We start from the raw sequence: 22,170 nt of genomic DNA, 5'->3' as shown, positions 1-22,170 counted from the left end.
CACTGGTGTGTGTGTGGTGTGTGTTGCAGCTGTGTGGCGCGCTGGTGTGTGTGGTGTGTGTTGCAGCTGTGTGGCGCGCTGGTGTGTGTGTGGTGTGTGTTACAGCTGTGTGGCGCGCTGGTGTGTGTGTGGTGTGTGTTGCAGCTGTGTGGCGCGCTGGTGTGTGTTGCAGCTGTGTGGCGCGCTGGTGTGTGTGTGGTGTGTGTTGCAGCTGTGTGGCGCGCTGGTGTGTGTGTGGTGTGTGTTGCAGCTGTGTGGCGCACTGGTGTGTGTGTGGTGTATGTTGCAGCTGTGTGGCGCGCTGGTGTGTGTGTGGTGTGTGTTGCAGCTGTGTGGCGCGCTGGTGTGTGTGTGGTGTGTGTTACAGCTGTGTGGCGCGCTGGTGTGTGTGTGGTGTGTGTTGCAGCTGTGTGGCGCGCTGGTGTGTGTTGCAGCTGTGTGGCGCGCTGGTGTGTGTGTGGTGTGTGTTGCAGCTGTGTGGCGCGCTGGTGTGTGTGTGGTGTGTGTTACAGCTGTGTGGCGCACTGGTGTGTGTGTGGTGTGTGTTACAGCTGTGTGGCGCGCTGGTGTGTGTGTGGTGTGTGTTGCAGCTGTGTGGCGCGCTGGTGTGTGTGTGGTGTGTGTTGCAGCTGTGTGGCGCGCTGGCCGACAGCGGGTGTGACTCCAGTGCTATCAACCCCCCCACGCCTCTCTGCGCCCGCGGGTGTGAGGCAGACAGAACACAGACACACTGGGCTGGCAAAGGCTTTATTTCGTGAACCGACAGGAGCGCGGCAGGCGGGCGGAGGGGCGATGAGATGGTGCCGGCTGCCCCCGGTGCCAGGACCTCGGGCCGGTGCGGACTGCCAGCAGCGGAGTGATGGCTCCTCCCGGCTCCTCCCGGCCCCCCCTCAGCCGCGCAGCGCCCGCTCCAGGAGGCCGTCATCGTGCACGGAGAACGGCAGCACCACCCTCAGCCCCTCCACCTCCTCCATGGCACGCTGGATCGTGGCGTGGGCGCTGGCGTTGCCGGACCAGCAGCGCCGAGCCACCTGCGGACAGACACCGACAGCGGGCAGTGTGAGTACTGACCGCCGGCACCGCTGCAGCTCGGCCACAGCGAAGACAGAGGAAGCAGAGGAAGAAGACCATGAAGGGGAGGAAGACGAGGAAGACCGTGATGAAGAGGAAGAAGGAAGACATCCACAGAGACTGGACAGGACACTACTGCCCACTGCAGTTCATCAGTGGGCACTCTGGAGTGTTGCTGACCGCTGTAGTCCCTGACAAGAGCACTACTGATATTTGCTGCCCATCAGAAGCATTCCAGAGTGTGACTAGCCACTGCCCGGACTCTCCACTGTCCTCTCACCCCATTGGACACGTCCCAGTTGAGCATCATTCTGGCTCTCTGTCCTGCCTCTTCGGACCCGTCCAGCACCAGCCCGAAGCCGCCGTTGACCACCTCTCCCCTGGGGAGCAGAGCACAGTGGGGCCGTTCAGAGACACAGAGGGGCGCATGGCTGCAGGTCTGCAGTAGAATGGAGCAGCAGGGGCCTCTGGTTTCCTGAGAAATGACTGCACAGCAGACGAGTCACAGCGATCAGCTGCTCAGAGCCAGAGAATGGCCCCACAGCAAGCGAGACGGGGGTGGAAACGTGCTGTTGGCCAGGCAATGTGCTGCTCTGTCGAGAGGGTCTCTGTGTCCTTACCAGCCCACTCCCCCTCCATTGTGCAGCGCCACCCAGGTGGCTCCACGGAACGCGTCTCCCACGAAATTCTGCACAGCCATGTCTGCGGGAGAGACGCGGAAAAGGAGGTGAGCAGCGCGCACATACTGTACAGGGTGGGGGCAGCCGCTGTCCTGCGTCGTCAGCAGGGACAGAGGCCGGTCTGGCGCTCTCACCTGCGCAGAAGGCCGAGCCGTCGTAGATGTTGGAGGTCTCTCGGAACGGGCTGTCCGTGCCGCTGACGTCGTGGTGGTCTCGGCTGATCACCACCGGAGCCTGTCGGAGGGCAAAGACATGCGTGCGTAGGTCAAAGGTCACCGAGGGGCGATTCTGCACGCTCTACTGCGGAGCCCACCAATACCGGCGCCCTTTCCTGACTTGGTCACTGTCAGGATTTCTCGCCTGTCTTTCTGACCTGCTTGTCTGTCTGCCCAGTCGGTCCTGCCTGGGTGACTCTGTCTGAATGAGTCTCTTGAGGAGATCAACAGCTCTGACTGCCCAGGGCCATCTCTCTAATCATTCCTCTCACCCTTTCTCACCCATGCCAGCTGTAACTGTTCTCCTTTACCTTGATCCTTCCCTCAGCGATGGCGCGGTTGATGGCCAGGGCAATGGCCACACGACCTTTCTGGTCAGAGTACAGAATCCGTGCCTGGGAGCCCACCACCTGCAAGAGCAACACCAGTTACACCTCCTGCAACACCAATTACACCACCTGCAACATCATTTATACCACCTGCAAGAGCAACACCCATTACACCTCCTGCAACACCAATTACACCTCCTGCAACACCAATTACACCTCCAGCAACACCAATTACACCTCCTGCAACACCAATTAATCTTGTCACAACACTGTCAACAGCGACAGAGACAAACCCCTTTCATCATCAATACAGCCCCGTGTGTGAGGAGCGTGGCCCCAGCCCCCGGACGCACCATGCTGTGTCGGCCGGCCTGGCGGATCCAGCGGCTGTTGTCGCTGTACTGCTGCCTGACGCGCTCCGGTGCTGAAAGAGAGGACAGGTCACTGCAGGGGAGCTCCACAGGCATCAACGCCCCCTAATCACTCCTCCCCTCGTCAAAGGAAGCAGCTCAACGAAGTCAATAAATCGGACAGGTACTGAGGTGCCGAGCCATGTCGACACGAGACCTGACAGGAAGCCAGTGCAAGGACTCCAGGACAGGAGTAATATGATCACTTGCACGCGACCTGGTCAGGATCTCTCATCCTGCAGAGATCTGCTCTCTGCTAAGACAGGCAGAGAGCAGACCTAAAATAATCCAGATCTCTTTGCTGCTTCCGATGTGACGGTAGAAGCAGGAGTGTCACCTGTCAGACAGGAGCGGCCCCTCACTCCTACCTGTCCTGCTGATGTCGTCCAGCACGCCCGCGGCGATGTCGTCCGTCTGCGCCAGGTCACTGGGGTCCCCCGAGGTGCACACCCAGCGGAACGGCCCGAACCCCAGGGAGAAGATCTCTCTGCAGGACAGGCAGAACCGGCCCGTGAGCTCCCACACACAGCCGTGCTCCAGCCTCTGTGCCTGCAGGTTTCCACTCCGGCTCAGCTCTTAACGAGGCAATGGCACTCATTACTGAATTCACTGGAGAGGCCTGGCAGCTTTCATCAGCTCTTCAGATGCCAAAATCTGATGAGGAGACCTGGGAAACGTGCAGGACAGCAGCCCATCGGGACTGGAGCTGGGCAGCTGCAGGGAGAGATGACCAGTGGTCATGGGCACCTACCCCATTATATGCTGGACGTAGGAGGGGTATTTAAACTCAGTCTTTCCAGCCCCACTCTTCTCCACATCAGCTCCTGCAGCACAGAGACAGGTATCCAAGCGTGTCAGGCTGCTGGTTTCTAAAGCTGAGAGCACTGCAGCCCTCCACTGACATTCCTCTTCAGCAACAAAGAAGGCAGAACAAAACGTAGCACTACATGTGAAGTGTGATGGGTAATTATGAAATGATTAGCTCCTGCCCACAGATCCTCTGCTCTAGGAGCAGCTCCGGTCCCCCTGCTCACGGTGAGTACAGACGGGATCGTCCGCCCTGACTGACCGGCTCTCTGGGCCTCCAGCAGGAACGCGTTCCCGTAGTCCCAGAAGAACATGCCTGCTTCTGCCAGCTTGTTAATGGCGGCTACCTGCCTGCGCAGACTGTGGAGAGGACACACAGGGTTAGTAGGACAGCAGAGTGGACAGCACACAGGGTTAGCAGGACAGCAGAGTGGACAGCACACAGGTCTTACATCACAGCAGAGTGGACAGCACACAGGTCTTACATCACAGCAGAGTGGACAGCACACATTTTATATCACACTGCATGTCCGTGGGGTACTGGCAGAGAGCCAGAGGGAAGTCAGGCAGGCGGAGAGACGGGCAGGGCCGCCATCGGTCTGAGGGTACCTCTCCTGAACCAGGCAGCGGAAGTGGGCCGGGTCGCTGTGCATCAGCTCCTGGGCCTGGCTCAGGCTGAGCTGGGCGGGGTAGTATCCCCCACTGAAGGGGTTGTGGCAGGAGGTCTGGTCTGAGCCCAGGTCCACCAGCAGCTCCCCGGAGGCCTCGTACTCCTGGACCAGGCGCTCCCTGGGGGAGAGGAGAGGACACCCCTGGGCGCAGAGCTCCCATGACCTGGCAGTACGCTGGCTGGGGGGTCAACCCAGCGGAGCTCTCTTACAGAATGCTCTGTGAGCCACTTGCTTAATTCATTAGTTAGGTCTTCCCGGCTCCCGAGAAATGAACGGATTTCAGGTCACCAATTTAAAATCTCGAGCTACAGAAGAGATGAATGAGAAAAAAAATGGCAAAGGTCGTCTAACAATAAATTATTTCGGTGACGGGAGCAGTTCAGAGATTAACCGATAACACTGCGCTGAGGGCACAGAGGCTGGGAGGCAGTGCTGTGCTCACAGGCAGCCCATGGGCTGTGACTGGACAGGTGGGGGGAAGGAGAGCTTCTTCATTTTTAGGTTTTACGCAGGTTTTAGTTTTTACGTTTTTTCTTCTGAAGCCATTTGGCCTATTTCAAGAACTGTAGGGCTAAAACTAAGAATCCCCTGTTGTGAACTCCTGCTGCAGGCTCTGCTGTTCAGTGAGCCTTCCTCGGCCAGAGGTCTTTGAAGTGGGCAGCAGGCCCGCTCCACCACACTGCGGCCTTGTTTACTCACCTGTAACACATTAGCCAGACACCTGTCTCTGGGCAGCCAGCGTGTCGGCCGGCTCGCTGGGCTGCGTGTCAGCAGGCACCGTGGAGCCCCGGCTGGGAGCGAGTCTCCTGGTTTCAGGCTGTGGCTGTAGGACCCTGGGACAACTGTTCCCCTTCCCCAGAACCATCCCCGTGATCTGCACGCTACAAAACTCCCGCTTCTCCCTCGCCACACTGGCTTTTCCTCTGGCCATGAACCCCACAGCCGGTCCTTTCTTGCCCCCTGACCTCCCAGAGGGGCGTGTAAACCTGAGCGGAGAGCGTGACCTTTGACCTCCAGCTCTTACCACAGATCCACCACGTTGCCATGGTAACCCAGGCTGAGTGCCTCCCTGGTCTTCCGGGCTTCCCTGGCGGAGAAACGCAGACAGACCGGCATGAGAATCACCAGCGCTTCCCGTTATCCCAGAAACAGGCCCTTCTGAGTGGATTCTCTATTTGATCCGTTGGGACACTGGAACTGGAAAACTCGTTCCTGCAACGTGTTTATCAGAAAGACACCTGCTCCAGGTGGGGACACAGCTGGGGTCGTGGGGCACACACACGGCAGGTGGGGGGGTGGGGGTGGGGGAGGGAGATTCAGAAAGAACATGGAAACTCCTCACAGAAGGATCCCCTGACCAGTGTCGAACCCAGGACCCAGTGCTAATAGACTACACCTCTGTTCTATTGATTTACAAAGCTACCTTTGCGCCATGAAGAAGGAATAAGACAACTGTCCTGGCTCTGGCTCTTTATGAAACAAAACAGCAAGGGAGACTGACCCTGAAGGCAGGTCACTCTTCCGGACATGCCTGCGTGCTCTGGCTGTCCTGGCCTGAACTCCACTAGAGTTACAGGTAGAGCTGTCCTACGTGGTATTGTGAGTTAGCACCTGGACCCCAGAAGTGGGGAGACCAGCCCCTGTGTGTTGGGTTTCCCTGCCTGGACCCCAGAAGTGGGGAGACCAGCCCCTGTGTGCTGGGTTTCCCTGCCTGGACCCCCGCAGCGGGCTGCCCTGACCAGCTCACCTGATCCTGCGCACGCAGCGGTCCAGGTCGCTGGTGACCTCCATCAGCCAGCCCTGCTCGTGCCGCTTCTTCAGGGCGGCTTCATCGACCTGCAACAACAGCACAGGCGTGTCCCACAGCAGGCCAGAGAGGAGGACCGCAGGCGAAGCTGGGGGTACTTACTCTTGGGGGCGCTCTTACCTCGGCGATGACGCCCACACAGCCCGCGATCACGGCCGCCTTGGCCTGCGCCCCGCTCATGCCTCCCAGGCCCGCGGTGACGAACACGCGGCCACCCAGCTCGCCCGAGCCCAGGTACCGCCGGCCGGCGTTCAGCACCGTCAGCTGCGACACACAGGACCGCAGGTCAGAGTCACGCAACATGGCCGCCCACGATTCCCATAGTGCCTTTCACCCTGCTGGCGCTCAGAGAGCGGTCAGCTGCTGCTGCCCAGGTAGGACGACCTAGAGGAGCTCCCAAACCTTCAGAGACTTTATCCCGACCTTCCCTAAGCTCTGGACAGTGGGAGACAGGGGGAGAGAGAGGGAGACAGTGGGAGAGACAGGGAGACAGTGGGAGAGACAGTGGGAGAGAGAGGGAGACAGTGGGAGAGACAGTGGGAGAGACAGTGGGAGAGACAGTGGGAGAGAGAGGGAGACAGTGGGAGAGACAGTGGGAGAGACAGTGGGAGAGAGAGGGAGACAGTGGGAGAGACAGTGGGAGAGAGAGGGAGACAGTGGGAGAGAGAGGGAGACAGTGGGAAAGACAGTGGGAGAGAGAGGGAGACAGTGGGAGAGAGAGGGAGACAGTGGGAGAGACAGTGGGAGAGAGAGGGAGACAGTGGGAGAGACAGGGAGACAGTGGGAGAGACAGTGGGAGAGAGAGGGAGACAGTGGGAGAGACAGTGGGAGAGACAGTGGGAGAGAGAGGGAGACAGTGGGAGAGACAGTGGGAGAGACAGGGAGACAGTGGGAGAGAGAGGTAATGGAAGAAAGATCACCTCTGGGAAGCCTTTTAAAGTTTCAACACAACTGTATTTGCTCTAAACAGTAAATAAACATCACGAAGCAGTCAGTGAAGCACAGGAGAAGGTCGGGGCCCTGTTATCAGGAGGTTCCAGGTTCAAACCCGACAGACTGCCAATCAAACCACTCAAGTTCTCAACAGGCCCGTGCTGCTCTGGCCTGGTCACCGCCGAGCCAGGCGGCCATTTCTCTCTGGACCCCACTGACTCGCGGGTGGAGAGCCGGCGGAGGGTCCTACCAGGGTGCCGTGGACAATGCCTTGAGGGCCAATGTAGCAGTAACTCCCTGCTGTCATCTGCCCGTACCTGCAGGACACACAGGGCAGGATACTGTAAAACTAGGACACCGTATTCATTCCATTAAAGGACAGGACAGGTCACCGCCCAGGGGCTCCCAGAGCGCTTCACACACAGCAGGGAACCCATCCGCCCCCACCTGGGGGACACACAGCAGCACACCTGCACACAGGTCAGGAGCAGGAGAGGGGAACAGCTGCACCAGGTGGACTTTGAGAAAGTCAGAGTCTTCGAGCCCAGAACAGGATTCAGCCACACCACTGGGGTTAACACCCCTGCTGCTACAAACAGGATCTTTAATGACCCCAAGTGAACAGGACCTTGATTGAGCATCACATCTGAGAGACAACACCTCCCACAGTACAATGTACCATACTGGCACATTGGTCATAATAACTAAAGGCAATATCAACTCTACCACAGCACTATGTCTCCTAATAACACAATGACTCCTTAAAACACTTTAACAGCGTGGCGACTACTAACATCACTGTATGAACATTTTAAAAGCATGGTGATTCCTTACACTGCTGTAATAACATTTTAACTCCTTATATCACTGTAACAACACTCCAGCAGCTCTGTGGCAGTGTTCAGCTCACAAAGGCACATGTTGTCGAATCTGTGAAATTATGTTATCAGAGCTTCAATCTGCTAGTGAGGATGAGGACCAACACTAAATGAATTCAGCTGGCATGGATAACTTCATTCTCTTACATTGTTACCCCCAGAGCAAACATCTTGTCATATTCCTCCCGAGAGGAGTAGTTCGGGATGACCTGAGAGAGAGGTGAGGAAGACAGAGAGTGAGAGACTTGTCACATATAGACGGTGAGACAGTATAGTCACAGAGTCTACAGGCAGTGAGATACTATAGACAGAGACTAGAGAGAGAATACACAGACTAGAGAGACAATATAGACATAAACTAGAGAGGGATTACAGACAGAGAATACAGACAGAGACTACAGTGAGAACACAGACAGAGACTACAGAGAGAATACAGACAGACACTACAGTGAGAATACAGACAGAGAATACAGACAGACTACAGAGAGAATACAGACAGAGAATACAGACAGACACTACAGTGAGAATACAGACAGAGAATACAGACAGACACTACAGTGAGAATACAGACAGACACTACAGAGAGAATACAGACAGACTACAGAGAGAATACAGACAGACACTACAGTGAGAATACAGACAGAGAATACAGACAGACTACAGAGAGAATACAGATGGAGCTCTTGCCATTCCATTAGTAATGACGAGCCGGGGGGCCAGGGGGGGGCTGGGGAACAGGCCCAGGGGGTGTCCACTGTACATCACTAGAGTCTGTGCCTCTGTCATCTCACTGAGGAAGTGCATCACCAGCCAGAACTGCAAAACACAGCAACACATCATCACTGCAGCAAACACACACACTGTGACACCGCATCACCAGCCAGAACTGCAGAACACAGCAACACAACATCACTGCAGCAACACACACACTGAGACACTGCATCACCAGCCAGAACTGCACAACACAGCAACACAACATCACTGCAGCAACACACACACTGAGACACTGCATCACCAGCCAGAACTGCACAACACAGCAACACATCATCACTGCAGCAAACACACACACTGTGACACCGCATCACCAGCCAGAACTGCAGAACACAGCAACACAACATCACTGCAGCAACACACACACTGAGACACTGCATCACCAGCCAGAACTGCACAACACAGCAACACAACATCACTGCAGCAAACACACACACTGTGACACCGCATCACCAGCCAGAACTGCAGTTGGACCCAGGAGGTTATCTGACTGTGAGGACAGGAGGTCTCCGCCGGACACCTGTGTCAATCCAGTGTTGCCTGAAGACTAGAAACCTCTTACACACGAGGGGCGGCCAGGCACCCCGAGAGAGGGCAGCCTGTCCCCCACTCTGCCCGGCCGCGGATCGGACCGGCTCCAGGTCGGAGCGATGGGGCTGGAGCGACCCTGCCAGCAGCTGCTCTTCGGGAACAGAAGGCTCTTCCTACCAGGTGGCTCAGTGCCCGCGGAGCTCTCACTCTCGTTCCCCGGGCACTCCCACTCACCGCTGCCATCCAGGAAGACCAGGAGAGCAGATCTTCATCTGCTCCCTCATCATCCTCTGACGCATCGTTCCCGCCCTTAACTTTCCAGGGGGGCCTCCTAAAATTCTTCTTTGTCTACGTTCAGAAACCCTGCTGCCTGCCTCGCACACGGTCATCTCTGAGAGGTGGAAACCTAATCTTGGGCATGGGTCCGAGGTCGGCCGCCACATGGCTCGGGTGTTTGACGTTGTTGGGCGCAACAGCTCAGCTGCGCTCTTCTGGGGGAGCGAAGGTGGGGCACGGGACCCTTCGACCCCCAGTCTCAGATGTTACACTTTGTGGTTTGAAGGTTTTGGGGTTTGTGCTGGACAGGGGTCACCAGAGCTGCCTCCCCCGGCCCCCGCCCCCCTCTGGATGTGAGGCACTATCCCCTATCCAGTCCCCTCTCACAGGGGCCAACGGCAGGCCGGCTGTGTCCCCTCCTGCACTGCCCTTCCAGACCTGTGGGTCTTCGCGAACAATCGATCACTCCTCCTACCTGAGCCCAGTTGCTGAACACCTGCCCATTTCCCCCGTAGGTGACCAGCTCCTGAGGAAACTGCGGGAAAGACAAGCCAGGTTACAGCCCTGCAGCATCTGGTTTTATAACAACACGCGAGATACTCCGTCAGGATACTGCACACAGACTCTGCCCGCTCACTATGGTATTTTCGTCCTCAGTATGTTCTGGGTTCTCTGCAGCGCCATGGGGGAGAATGACCTGCTGAAGCTGCCCCCTCAGGTCAGGCCAATTGAGACCGCTCAGAGAACAGGAGAGACAGGACAGGTGATGGAAAAGAAACCTCTTTAACTTAATTCAGTGAAAGTCTCCTGGTACTCTCTATTGTAGGGATTGGCTTCTGCAGTCTGATAGCTGTGGGGAGGCTTCCATTGAGTAGCTCTACCATTGGCATGCTGTGATTGGCTACTTCTACCGGACGCATGCTGTGATTGGTTACTTATGCAGGAGGCAAGCTGTGATTGGCTACGTCTGCCAGAGGCATGCTGTGATTGGTGGCTTGTGCAGGAGACAAGCTGTGATTGGTTACTTGTGCAGGAGGCAAGCTGTGATTGGCTACTTGTGTAAGGTCAAGTTGTGATTGGCTACTTGTGCAGGAGACATGCTGTGATTTGTAATTTGTGCAGAAAGGAAGCTTTGTTTAGGTGCCTCTTTAAGGAGAAGCGTTTGAGTGGTTACTTGCACGAATGACCGGTTGTGATCGGTTACCTGAGCAACTGCAGGGTCCAGGTTGTTCATAATCATGTGCATGATTGCCGCTGCCTGTCGAGTCCGGCAGGGGTACTGGTCTATAGGATAAGCCCTGAAACAGCAGCACCTACAGTCAGCATCACTGCACAGCAACTCTCTCCTCTTCTCCCTCTCCGCTCTCTGTTGATATCCCTCTCTCCTCTCCTTCCACTCTCCCTCTCTTCTTCTTCATCCCTTTCTCCCTGCCCAGCCCCCCTCATAAACCTCCTCTCCCTCTCCTACCCAGTGCTGCCCCTTCCTTTCTTCTCTTGTACCCTGTGTCTCCCCTCCCCCCTCTTCTCTCTCCTCTCTCCTCTCTCCTCTCTCCTCTGTCCTCTCCTCTCTCCCCTCCCTCCTTTCCTGTCTCCCCTCTCCCCTCTCCTCAGGGGCTCAGTGCCTGGAGAGCACTCTACAGCATCTTGAACCCGAGCTGTGCTGTCTGGAAATCACGTGCTGCTCCTGCTCGGTCTTGGAGCTTGACGGTTTCCTCTCACACCTGCTCGTCACACCTGGGAGCCGTGGGAGAACAGCTTGTGTGGACAGGTGATGGAGGCAGGCAGATATCATTAAGGAGAAGAGGTTCAGGAAAACGGCTTCTTACAGGGGCTGCAGATCAAACATCTGTAAGGACTGAAGAGGCTGGACGAATTCTAGTGGGTTGTTTAAAAAAAAAACACACCCAATGTGTTGGACTTGAAAGCAAGGCGGCCCGATCGTGAGGCACATTGCCCTGTCACACACTCGCTGTGGCACACCACCGTGCAAGCATGGTAAAACTGAGAATACCACAGCGTGCACCAGGGCAAACCAGCAGCGGCCTAATCCTGCAGCTGCCTGAAGAACCTGCCTGTTGGAGCAGCGTGGACAGAGAGCAGCAGGACAAGGCGGCTCCTGCCGGGTTTCAGAGTGTGCGTTTTGTGCTTGGTGTTGTGTCCTGGACAGCTCACCTCATGGCCAGCGGAGGGCAGAAGCGGTACATGTAGATGTGCCCGAACAGCCGCAGCTCCTGGGCGAACTCTGGGGCCAGTGTGGTGTGAAGCTCCGGAGGGATATAGCGCAGGGCATTCCTCAGGGCCAGCTACCACAGGCAGAGAGAGGGAGAGTCAGGGAGACAGTGGGAGACAGCGGGAAAGAGAGGGAGAAAGGGAGAGAGAGGGAGACAGTGGGAGAATCAGGGAGACAGTGGGAGACTGTGGGAGAGAGGGAGAGTCAGGGAGACAGCGGGAAAGAGAGGGAGAAAGGGAGAGAGAGAGGGAGACAGTGGGAGAATCAGGGAGACAGTGAGAGACAGCGGGAGACAGAGGGAGAATCAGGGAGACAGTGGGAGAGAGAGGGAGAGGGAGAGAGAGGGAGAGTCAGGGAGACAGCGGGAGACAGCGGGAAAGAGAGGGAGACAGTGGGAGACAGTGGGAGAGAGAGGGAGACAGCGGGAGGCAGTGGGAGAATCAGGGAGACAGCGAGAGACAGCGGGAGACAAAGGAAGGGAAAGAGAGGTAGTGGAAGGTGGAAGGAGACAGACGGGGAGGGGCCCGTGAGGTTGAGGGGGGGGAATGGGGGAGACAGACAGAATAAGACTCTCCAAACCAGTTGTGCAACAATGCACCTATATCAAACAGATGATATAGGTTTACAGTATATTACAGAGACAGATTCCGCACTCCTGTCTATGCAAATCCATTCAAAGTGCAAGACTGAAGCCCCTGTGTGAAGTACAGGTTTTGCATATGAAGTCTCCCAGGGCCTGGGAAGAGATCGGTCTCAGCTGGAAGACGAGCTCTGGTATCTCAGCCCCTCTATCTGAGTAATCATTGACCAGGCCTGGTGCAGACCGTCCACAGGTTTACTCATTCCGGCTCTCTCTGCCCTGAACTGTTAACAAGCGCACGCAGGTCCTCAGAAACTCCTTACCTAAACCTCTCAGAGACACTTTGCCGCTCTGATGTTCTCACGCCAGTCTCTCGCTGTCTCGAGCTCTTGATGGCGGAGTGCGACTGACTTTACTTGGCTTTCAGTCACATCTCTCTCTCTCTCTTTTTGTCACTTGAAGTAAGCGTTAAGACTCTGCCCTCCCAATTCCCTCAACACAAGCTACAGGAAACGAAAAACGATCACGGCGGAGCATCTGAAATCAATTCTATTATTCTTCAGAGCTTATTAGTTTTGCAGCAGCTCAGGAAGAGTATAACAGCGCAGACACTCCGCCCCGTCATGGCTCCCAGGCAATCTGGGAAAGCTACGCTACGCTAAATCAAGCCTCTCTTCCCTTTCTTGCAGTTAACACCCCCCCATGTTGAATCCGTTCGGGTGTGTCGGAACACAAGTCCTTTGTTACCAAGAAACGAACGCTCACCTTCTCCTCCTGCTCCGACAGATTGGGGGTCCTAACAGGGGCGTGGGGTACCCCGGGATCCCTTCCTCTGTTGGGGGGCAGGGGGCTCAGAGGCAACCCTGCGCAGAGCTCCTTCAGACTGGACATGGCGCTCCCAGCAGACAGACAGACGGTCTCGGCGACACAGAGAGATGGAGGCACACCCTGCTCAGGAGACGCGCTAGCAGACAGACAGACGGTCTCGGCGACACAGAGAGATGGAGGCACACCCTGCTCAGGAGACGCGCTAGCAGACAGACAGACGGTCTCGGCGACACAGAGAGATGGAGGCACACCCTGCTCAGGAGACGCGCTAGCAGACAGACATGCAAACCTGAGCCAGCAGGCTGGCGTGCGAGCTCGTGCAGTCCCAGTCACAAACTCAGAGCGCTCCCCCTGGCTAGCTGGAGACCCCTCGGTGTGCCACACCCCGTCATCTGATTGGACACAAACCCCCCCATCCCCACCAATCGCCTGCGCAGAGCCGCCTGGGGCCCTGTTAATCATCCACCGCGTGCCTGCTTCTGGTGTCACTCCTGGCAACCCTGCTGGGCAGTGTTCCCGCGGCCCGCGCCCGGCAAGCCCCGGAGAGCACTGCGCCGAAGCGTGGCCTGGCGGAGGGACTGCACGGCCCCCTCCCGCCAGAGCCCCCAAAGACAGCCAGCCCCCCACCCTGCGGCGCACAGAGCCTCTCAGCATGGCTGCCTGGGCCAAAGGTCTCTGGCCACTGTGTCTCAGGTTATCTATTACCTTCCCAGGCTTCTGCGTTTCAAGGCAGGGAGTAATTTTTTAACTTGCACATTGATCCACACCTTCGTCCACGCCATCCCTAACCTGCCTCCCTCTGCTGGCGTGAGATACAGCGGCCTGGGGACAGCCACCCCTCCGCCTCAGAACCGCAGGGCTTCACCCAATTCCCCGCTTCACACATAGGAGGGGACCCACATAATCCATCACTGGGCTGCAGCCCCACTGCCCAGCAGGGGGAGGAGAGAGCAGCTGCTGCTCCAGGTGAAAAAGGGGAAGATTCTAGCAGGTTGTGTCATGCTGTTGAAGACCGATGTATGGTTTTCCTGTTGGCTGTGTACCCATGTCTGTGTAAGGGTCAGGGTAAAAGCCAGGGGTCAGCAAGGTGGCCCAGTGGTTAACATTGTTGCCCTGCAGGGCTGGGGCCCTGGGTTTAATTCTTGGGGTGCTGTCTGGGTGGAGTTTGCGTGTTCTCCCCGTGTTCCTGTGGGGTTCCTCCCGCAGTCCAAAGACATGCTGGTGGGTTAATTGGCTTCTGGGAAAATTGGCCCTGGTGTTGGTATCTCTGTGTCTAGGATGAGTGTGTGGCGTCCGGTGCGAGTGCGTCTGTGTGCCCTGCAATGGACTGGCGTCCCGTCCAAGGTGTACCCCGCCTTGCTCCCTTTGTTGGCTGGGCTAGGCTCCTGCCCCCCTGTGACTCTGAATTGGATAAAGCAGCTAGAAACCGGATGAATGGATTAGAGCTAGTGTTGGCATTCTTCAAAATGCTCCAGCCACTCTCAGGTTTTAGAAATCCCATCAACAACATGAGCAGGGGGCTCAAGCTGAACCAATAATCGTGATAACTGCAGCACCAGAACCTTTGTTCCTCTGTTCTGTGGCTGCACTCTGGCCCTTCAGGTCTCCACTGGACTTTGAGCCGGTGCTGAGCAGAGATCTGTGATCACAACACAAGCCTGGCGCAGTGCACAGAGCCATCACCAGGGGGCAGCACCACAGGTGAATTGCTCTCCACGCAGTCAAACCTACCCTGCCACATTGGCTTGGTCACCAGCAGACGAGTCAACAACACTGACACTCCGAGAGGTAAAAAGAGCTTTAATTGATGAGCACAGTGTTCAGACTGGACTCTCCCAGCCTCCAGGGAGGCTCTGGGAGACTCAGTGCACACTCTTGCCTTCCCACTGGAGACCTGTACTGGGAACACTGGGATTTCCCAGGACAGAGAGTGCATTCTTCCCCTTATACAGTACATACCAGGAAGCCCAGGCCACTTTCCAACATTAAAACAAATGCACATCGCTGCTGTTCAAAGTGAAACAGCTCAGGACAGTACCCTCCTGGCACAGACTGGCTCCGGTAGCCAGTGATAAAAACTCCACAACCCAGAATCGGGGAAGAGGTCGAGGCCAAACTCCAGGAACTCAAAATCTCATCCACAGAAAAAAGCACCGAGATATCCTATTTGAAGATCATTGTTCTTTTCTGTCACTGGCAGAACTGGCACAATGGCCTGCAGCTCTCGAAAGCCCACTCCCTTCACCACCAAACCGAAAACAGCTCTTCCTCGTGAAAGAGAATCGGGATCATCAGAGCCGAGCCCCAGTGCCTCAGACCTTGACTTCGGACTACCGGTCCCTTGCATCAGCTGAATTCGGCTGCCTACAGACCGCAGGACTGTAGGGCCCTTAGCCAGCCCTGGTCATTCATTATTTCACTATTCTTCTGTTCTCATTGACAAAAGCGCAGCTAAGGATCACTGAGCTTAGAAGCAGCCGACTCGTGAGGTTAATAGACAATCAAGAGTCCAGGAGGACTTTCGGTAGTTTTTTTGAGTAGGAAAAAAAATGATTGTTTTTCAATCAAGCACATTATTAGCGTGATTAAAGTTTCAATTAAGTAATTAAGCTTTCTAATCTAAATCACTGCCCTGTCCTGCTCTGGAGGTGTCTCAATCCAGCAGGTTTGATCGGAAATAGATAAATACTACCTCAAAACAATCTGTAATTAATTAGATTAGGAACAAAACATGGTCAACACCTCAGGGATCAGAGTTCTCTTTTTCAAACAAACTCCTCGCTTAACTGATCGATGAGCCACAGGTATTTAAAAACCGGACTGGGGCTGGAGATGCTTGTTCGAGTCTGTGCACGAGGGATGAAACACTGAAAGTTTCAGCAACACTAAAACCTGAAAGCACAGGTGGTGTAACAGTTTATTCAAACATTATATCAATTTTAATTCAGATCAGAGCTGGAGAATGAACCCGAGAGCTCTGCTCTGGAGGACTGGAGCTGCCCACCTCCACCTTACTGAAAGCAACAGAAGGAAAAGTAAAAGAGACACACAAGCACAAGAGGTTTCAGGTGTTAAAAGCGGTTTTAAAGCACTTTCTTCTTCTCAAAACGTGAATTATTTTAAAACGTGGAAGTCTTCCTCCAGGAAAAAGGGAACAGTAGAGCAGCAGAGCAGTGGTCAGTCATAGCTGCACTCGTGTCCAGCAGAAATGCATCATTCCAGCTGCCGGACACAGCACAGCCCCTCGCTGTGGAGCGATTCTGAGACCAGCAGAGTCGAGCCCCCCCTGAGCTTTCAAAAGCCGCAGTCCCGGTGGCCTTGCAGAGGATCAAAGAAAGGGTATTGTTTTCTCATCACAACCTTTTGTAGTTGTCAATTCATAACTTAGGAAAGTTTAGAGATGAGAATATTCCAGCCTGTTTGGCTAGTTAAAAGCGTACTGATTCCTTCAGCAACAGGACTGGGCTGCTTGTTACACACTCCCGAACCCCTTGGGATCCTTCGTTCGGAACCTCTTTCATCGTGTAGTGAGTCTTTATTGATCGCTGTAAACTGAACCATTGGTCCTATTTAAATGCAGAATTCTGGTGAATGAAGAAAAGGAACAGAGACTGATCGACACACATGGGGCTTTTTTTAACAAAACCTGATATCCAGCTGCATCTAAAAAAAAAAGGTCTTCTTAACAATTAGTACAAACAAGCACTCAATTGACAGAGAGCTCAGAAATAAACGTGGAGACAGTGGCTGTGAGCTCTGGAGAGCAGGACCGGGCAGCACTGATCTAGAGGAAGCCCCAGTCTGGACGAGTCTTATCCCCATAGCAACGATCCCTGCTCTGAAGAGCTACGTCTCCTCACAGCAGACCGCTGGGCCCACCCTTGACCAGACCAGCGACCCGGACCCTGCGCTGGACCGGTGACGAGCACTGGGCGAACCGGACTCCGGGTACAGACCACTTGGACGCCCCAAAGCCGGGAGACCCTCGTATCATCCCACCCCAAGCTTCAGTACCGATGCGCTCAGCCAGGGCTGGCCTCCCACCTCCCAGCGCCTTGCCAGTCAAGCCACTCCAGCTCTGAAACACATTCAGCTCCGGGTTCATGTAAGCAGGGTGGGAGGATTTAGAACTATGAAAATTTTAGCCACAGAAATTAAACCCCTCGAACCTTGGGCCCAGAGACGCTCACAGCTCCGTCATACATACACGTATAGCGACAGATCATCTGCGATCTGAATCCTAAAATTAAAAGGCAGAATACAGGAGGAAGTCCAACAGGGAGGCAGGCACGTTAGTTCCCCTGTGACTGGAAGGCGATCGGGGGGGAAAGAGACCTCCACAAAGACTCAGGCATCTAAACATGATTTAGGGCAAGCTCGAGGAATACACTTATTCACACCACCGGGATGAAAACTCAAACAAAGCAGGGACTTGAAGAGATAATCCTGCTGTACGGAAAGTGAAGGAGTCTCCTTCTTGTGAAGTCGGGGCACTGCTGTGTGCAGCCAGTGGCAGCTTTACTTAGCGAAGTTTAAGACCGCAAGCTGCTCCCTCCTGTTGTTGTGGAAAAGCTCTGCAGGGGTGTGGCCTATTAGCTGGAGGCGGAGCTCTCTGTGGTGGGTGTGTCTCCGGGGGCGGGGGCGGGCACACCCGAGTCCCCACCCTGCTTCTCCTCCTCCTCGTCCTCCTGCGGGTAGAGCTCGGGGTATCTCTGCATGCACTCCTGCATGTCGCGGAACTGCTCCACGCAGTCCGAGCCCTTCACCTCCTCCGTGCTGTAGTGGAAGCAGGAGAAGGCGGACTTGAACTGCTCCCCGCAGGGCCCGCTGGCCATGCCTCCCAGGCAAGGGCAGTTCCAGTTGATCTCTCCGCTGGGCAGGACGAGTCCTGGGGGAGACGGCAGGGTGGGGGGGGGGAGAAGGGACACATGGTCAGAGGCCACCGAGACCCCCTGCGAGTTCGTTCGAAAGCTAGAACAATCATACAGAGGAGTGAAAACGGACTTGGAAACTGTGACAGTCCTTCTCCTAAAGACATACCGTCCCTCTTACTCTCTACCCAGGACTGAGCTTCAGTGCGGTTTTTCGGAACAAAACAACAACTCTGCACCAGACTGAGCTTTGGGTTGATGGAAGCAGGACGAGAGGGTGCGGGCCCATTAATATTTCAGCTGCAGAAATTAAATACCCTCCACCCACCCTGGTCTTCGTAGGGGTCGTTGGGGTCGTCCGCTATCAGCTCGGCGTTGCTGGGGGCCTCGTGGTCCTCTTTGGTGACGAATATGATCTTGTCTTTCCCTGCGGGGCCCAGGAGGGGGACAAAGACACAAACACACGCGTGAAGCAGCGCCGTCTCCCCCCATCCATCCACACAGCTAACGGACAAGCACGTTATCCTCAAAATATAACCAAGCTGATCTCTGATAAACTGCTGCGACCCGATCAGAACCCGAACCAGGAAACAGTCCGGCCGAGTCAAGGGACCCCGGACCACCGAGTCAGAAGTGATTTACGCCTAAAGATTCCACAATGACCGATCACGAACACGGTTACCCGTGGCGCTGCTGCCCAGGGCTCTGTGCTGTCGACATTTTCTAAACTTGCTTCATGACCGGGCTTTTCACCAGAGCTGACAGCACGCAATGCGGTTTGATCCCTGGCTTCATCGAGCCCACCTGCTCCATACACATCCGCACTCTGCACTTTTCGAATAGTCTACCATAGGGTTGCTTTCTCACTACTGCATATGTATTGTTCCTGTTATAATTCAGACCAGATCAGATCCCTTTATCGGCCCTATACAATTTCTTGCATTAGGAATTCGTCTTTCGCAGACCCCAGCTTGCTCTCCATGAGACACACAGACGGGGAGAGAGAAGCTGGGGGTCAGAACGCAGGGTCAGCCATCTATACAGCACCCCTGGAGCAGCTGGGGTGAAGGGCCTTGCTCAGGGGCCCAACGGAGTAGGATTCCTCTGCCGGCCGCAGGATTTGAACTGGCAACCTTCCAGCCACAGGCACAGGGCCTGAGCCACAGAGCCACTGCTCCGCCTGACATAACCAAGCTGATCTCTGATCAACTGCTGCGACCCTGACATTATGTTCATTCATTATGTCTGTACTGTACTGTCGACACTGTGTGGTGTTGTCTGTTGTACTGTGTGTGTCCCGAGAGATCAGTGTTATGTACGTGTACACATGGGAATGAACTCCGCCACTACTCTCTGCTGCTCTGTTCTCCTTCTGTGCTTGGCGTGTATTGTGTGCGCTAACGGCCAGCGCCTGGAGCTTCCTGCTGTAAACAGAACTGGACTATCAGGAATTGTGACGATCACCCTGAATGACACTGAGCCCTGGGAATCGAGGTGTGTAACCTGAGTCTTTCAGGCTGCGGAGTGAAAGCAGGTCAGATTCATGCCCCGTCGCCATCTTTCTCACTCTTAGAGGTCGCAGCCGGCGAACAGAAACGCGGAACCGCCGGCGGCCGCCCGACTCGTGGCGAGAGGGCGCCCCCTGCCGGACCCTCCTGGAAATGCAGCGTGAACCCAGCGGTGGGGGGGGGGGGCGCTCCGCGGCCGCTGCGACTCCCCAGCGACAAGTGCAGGAGCAGAACCTCAGACGGGTCGGTCCTCACCTCCCCACTCATCGCCTTTATCGGCACCGCACCGTCTGCCCACGCTGTGACAAACCCACAGATCTTCCGCCCCAGGACGCGCGTCTCCCGGCGGACAGACGCACTGAACACGAGTACCCGAGACCGGCTCTCCGCTCCCTCTACGTGCGGTGGCTTCTTTTGCAGACCTGACACGCGATTGCAATACACAATACTCGCACCGGCTCCTGCACTCATACACACTCCCTGAGCTCTAAGCAGCTCGAAGTTTGCTCCGTGAAACACTATGACACAGAAGTCCCTTTCTCTTTAAAAAAAAAAAATATGTATGTATATATATTTCGTGCGCATAACTCGCACTCTAGGATGACCGCGACCCCAGCAGCCCCCGAGCCAGTGCGAGCGGAGGGCTGGTACCGCCGCAGCCCTGATGCTGCCAGCAGAAGCGCCCGGCTCGACCGCAGCCAGTGACATTGCCGCGGCGCGCTGATGAATGAGCCCGACCTTCCTGCCTGCAGTACGACATGGCTGCCGTTCGCCCGTCGCCCGTCGCCCGTCCCGGATTCCGTGAGCTCCGCCGGTCCCTCTCTTGCCTCGGTACCGAACCCTCTTCCACAGCCCGAACCGGCTCCACTCACTCACGCCGCTCGCCGTGACCTTCAACCTCTCCCCTCCGACCTCTTACGTCACGGCGCACCAAGGACCTCTTTCGTAACAGTGTGTGGGGAGGGGCCGGGCTCTGGGCTGTCTTCCGCATTGCCTGATCATAAAAACAGTGCTTGTGACACGTAAAAAAGTTTATTCCTTGCAGAAAAGAGAAGAAACAGCGTTTCGGCTGTGGAGTTCCTTTGCAGCCTACGCATGCTTGAACTACTGTAACCAACACTGCCATTACAAACTCCTCAAGCGCTGGTGTGTGGCCAGGGCCTGTGGTTATATGGGGGTTTTGTTTTGTTATCCACGCCGTCTACAGTCTTGCCAATTTGGGAGAAGACATCCTTGTGGAAATGCTGGACCTATCCTGCTGGACCTATCCCTCCATGGGCATAACTCACTTTTTGGAGGGAGGTGGGTTGCGTCTTCGCTCATCAGCCCCGTCTTAAAATAAAGCAAGATCTGCACTAGTCAAATCATGAAACTGGAAAGTAAAACACTTGGAAACCTGAGACGCACAGACCCTGCACCCCAATAGGTTTGCCAACGTCTCTCACTGACAGCTTTAGTCTGAATATATCAAATAGACAGGTCAAGCCACTCTTGATTGTAGCTCATCTCATTTCGGCCAGCTGTTGAATACCAGAGCTCTGGCCTCTCCAGTAATTTCACAGTTTCAGAGACAGATCAAGAGGTCAGGGACAGGAGTCCTGGCCTGAACACAGTGTAGTTCCTGTGGCAAAGAAACACCAGCAGAAAGAGAAGAAACAGACTTATTTCCCCCAAGGACATTTTATTGAGAATATCAGTTTTTAAGTTTTTTTTTTTTATGTGAACACAATGTTCTTGTTCAAAAGAACTTTTCATATTTGAAAAAATTCACACTTTAAAGTGCCGGAGGAATGCACAGCATGACATATATACAGAAGAAAAATCATGATGGAGAAAAGGAATGTACACCGTTTCCAATACAGAAAGAGAGGAAGAGCAGCAGGGGACCGTGGAGGGGAGGTTATGTCACCCTGCGAGGAAGTCCCGCCCTCCGCAGACGGCGCAGAACAAGAGGACACCCCCCTGCGTGCGCCCAAGAGGTGCCAACGCCAACTCAAAGACAAGTCCCACCGCTCCGCCTCGCCGCACGGGAGTGGGAGCGATTCCCTTGCGATACAGTTCGTCTGGTCTGGGGAAAAAAAAGAAGTTTCCTCCACGACAAAAACGCCTCTCCTCGATTAACAGTCTTGTGTCGGCTCAAATGGCTTTGAATCCCAGCGTCCCCCACACACGGACACCCACGCCCCCTTGGAGAGCTACTAGTGCTGCAGTCTTGGGGGTCCCTGCTGAAACTGTCATTTGGTTTTCGCTCCCCAGCCCCTCAGGGTCAGAGACAGGCAGAGGCCTCCGTCTGCCTTACTCGCCGCGTCCGGCCCGGGCCTGCTCCCCCAGGCTGGTCGTCCTTGAGATGACCACGGCAGCTTGCAAGTTAGAGCGAGATCGTGCTTCAGGAGTTCACACAACCCTCAAACAACCTGAGATGCCTACAAAAAAAACTGTTTAGTATTAGCTTAAAGCTGACAAGAGGTAGAACTCTACCAGGCTGGACGGGTGACATTCCAGCTGCGCAGGTCACCCAGGCTGAGCGAGTTACAATTTACAGCACCGCTGCGAGAAATTCAGTTTCCTAAGGGGACGGTTCAGCGATGCAGCCGGAGTGCTGTCACGAGGAACGGCACGGCCCTCTGACCCAGCCACTCGAGCAACAAGCAGAGGAGCAAAACCGAATACGAAAGACGAAATAAAGCTGAAGCCAGGACTCTCGAACCCCGGAGGCCTGACGCGCTCCGAGGAGCGCAGGACAGCGCGTCGCAGAGGACAAAACAGAACCCGGA

At 55.3% G+C, this 22,170-nt stretch overlaps 2 protein-coding genes across 2 annotated transcripts; both read right to left on the bottom strand.

Moving 5' to 3' along the window:
* Nucleotides 1–780: 780 nt before the first annotated feature.
* On the bottom strand, nt 781–13,475 carry uroc1 (urocanate hydratase 1). The gene is made up of 20 exons (XM_088915540.1): nt 12,955–13,475; nt 11,552–11,682; nt 10,584–10,677; nt 9,855–9,914; nt 8,489–8,617; nt 7,949–8,010; nt 7,174–7,240; nt 6,111–6,254; nt 5,931–6,019; nt 5,208–5,270; nt 4,122–4,301; nt 3,775–3,872; nt 3,457–3,529; nt 3,074–3,192; nt 2,649–2,719; nt 2,278–2,376; nt 1,886–1,985; nt 1,692–1,773; nt 1,352–1,451; nt 781–1,031 (listed from the first exon to the last, which is right to left on the bottom strand). Exons 1-20 carry the CDS (start codon nt 13,078–13,080, stop codon nt 891–893), a joined length of 2,028 nt encoding a protein of 675 aa, XP_088771666.1. The 5' UTR covers nt 13,081–13,475; the 3' UTR covers nt 781–890.
* A 1,326-nt stretch (nt 13,476–14,801) lies between these two features.
* LOC148835530 (mitochondrial intermembrane space import and assembly protein 40-A-like) lies at nt 14,802–20,324 on the bottom strand. The gene is made up of 3 exons (XM_088915538.1): nt 20,135–20,324; nt 18,217–18,315; nt 14,802–17,905 (listed from the first exon to the last, which is right to left on the bottom strand). Exons 1-3 carry the CDS (start codon nt 20,154–20,156, stop codon nt 17,610–17,612), a joined length of 417 nt encoding a protein of 138 aa, XP_088771664.1. The 5' UTR covers nt 20,157–20,324; the 3' UTR covers nt 14,802–17,609.
* Between the last annotated feature and the right edge of the window lie 1,846 nt (nt 20,325–22,170).

This window comes from Atractosteus spatula, chromosome 5, assembly GCF_055471065.1.
Source record: "Atractosteus spatula isolate fAtrSpa1 chromosome 5, fAtrSpa1.hap1, whole genome shotgun sequence".
Classification (NCBI taxonomy): Eukaryota; Metazoa; Chordata; class Actinopteri; order Semionotiformes; family Lepisosteidae; genus Atractosteus; species Atractosteus spatula.
The sequence above is the reverse complement of the archived record's forward strand: the minus strand, read 5'-3'. Positions and strand labels throughout refer to the sequence as shown.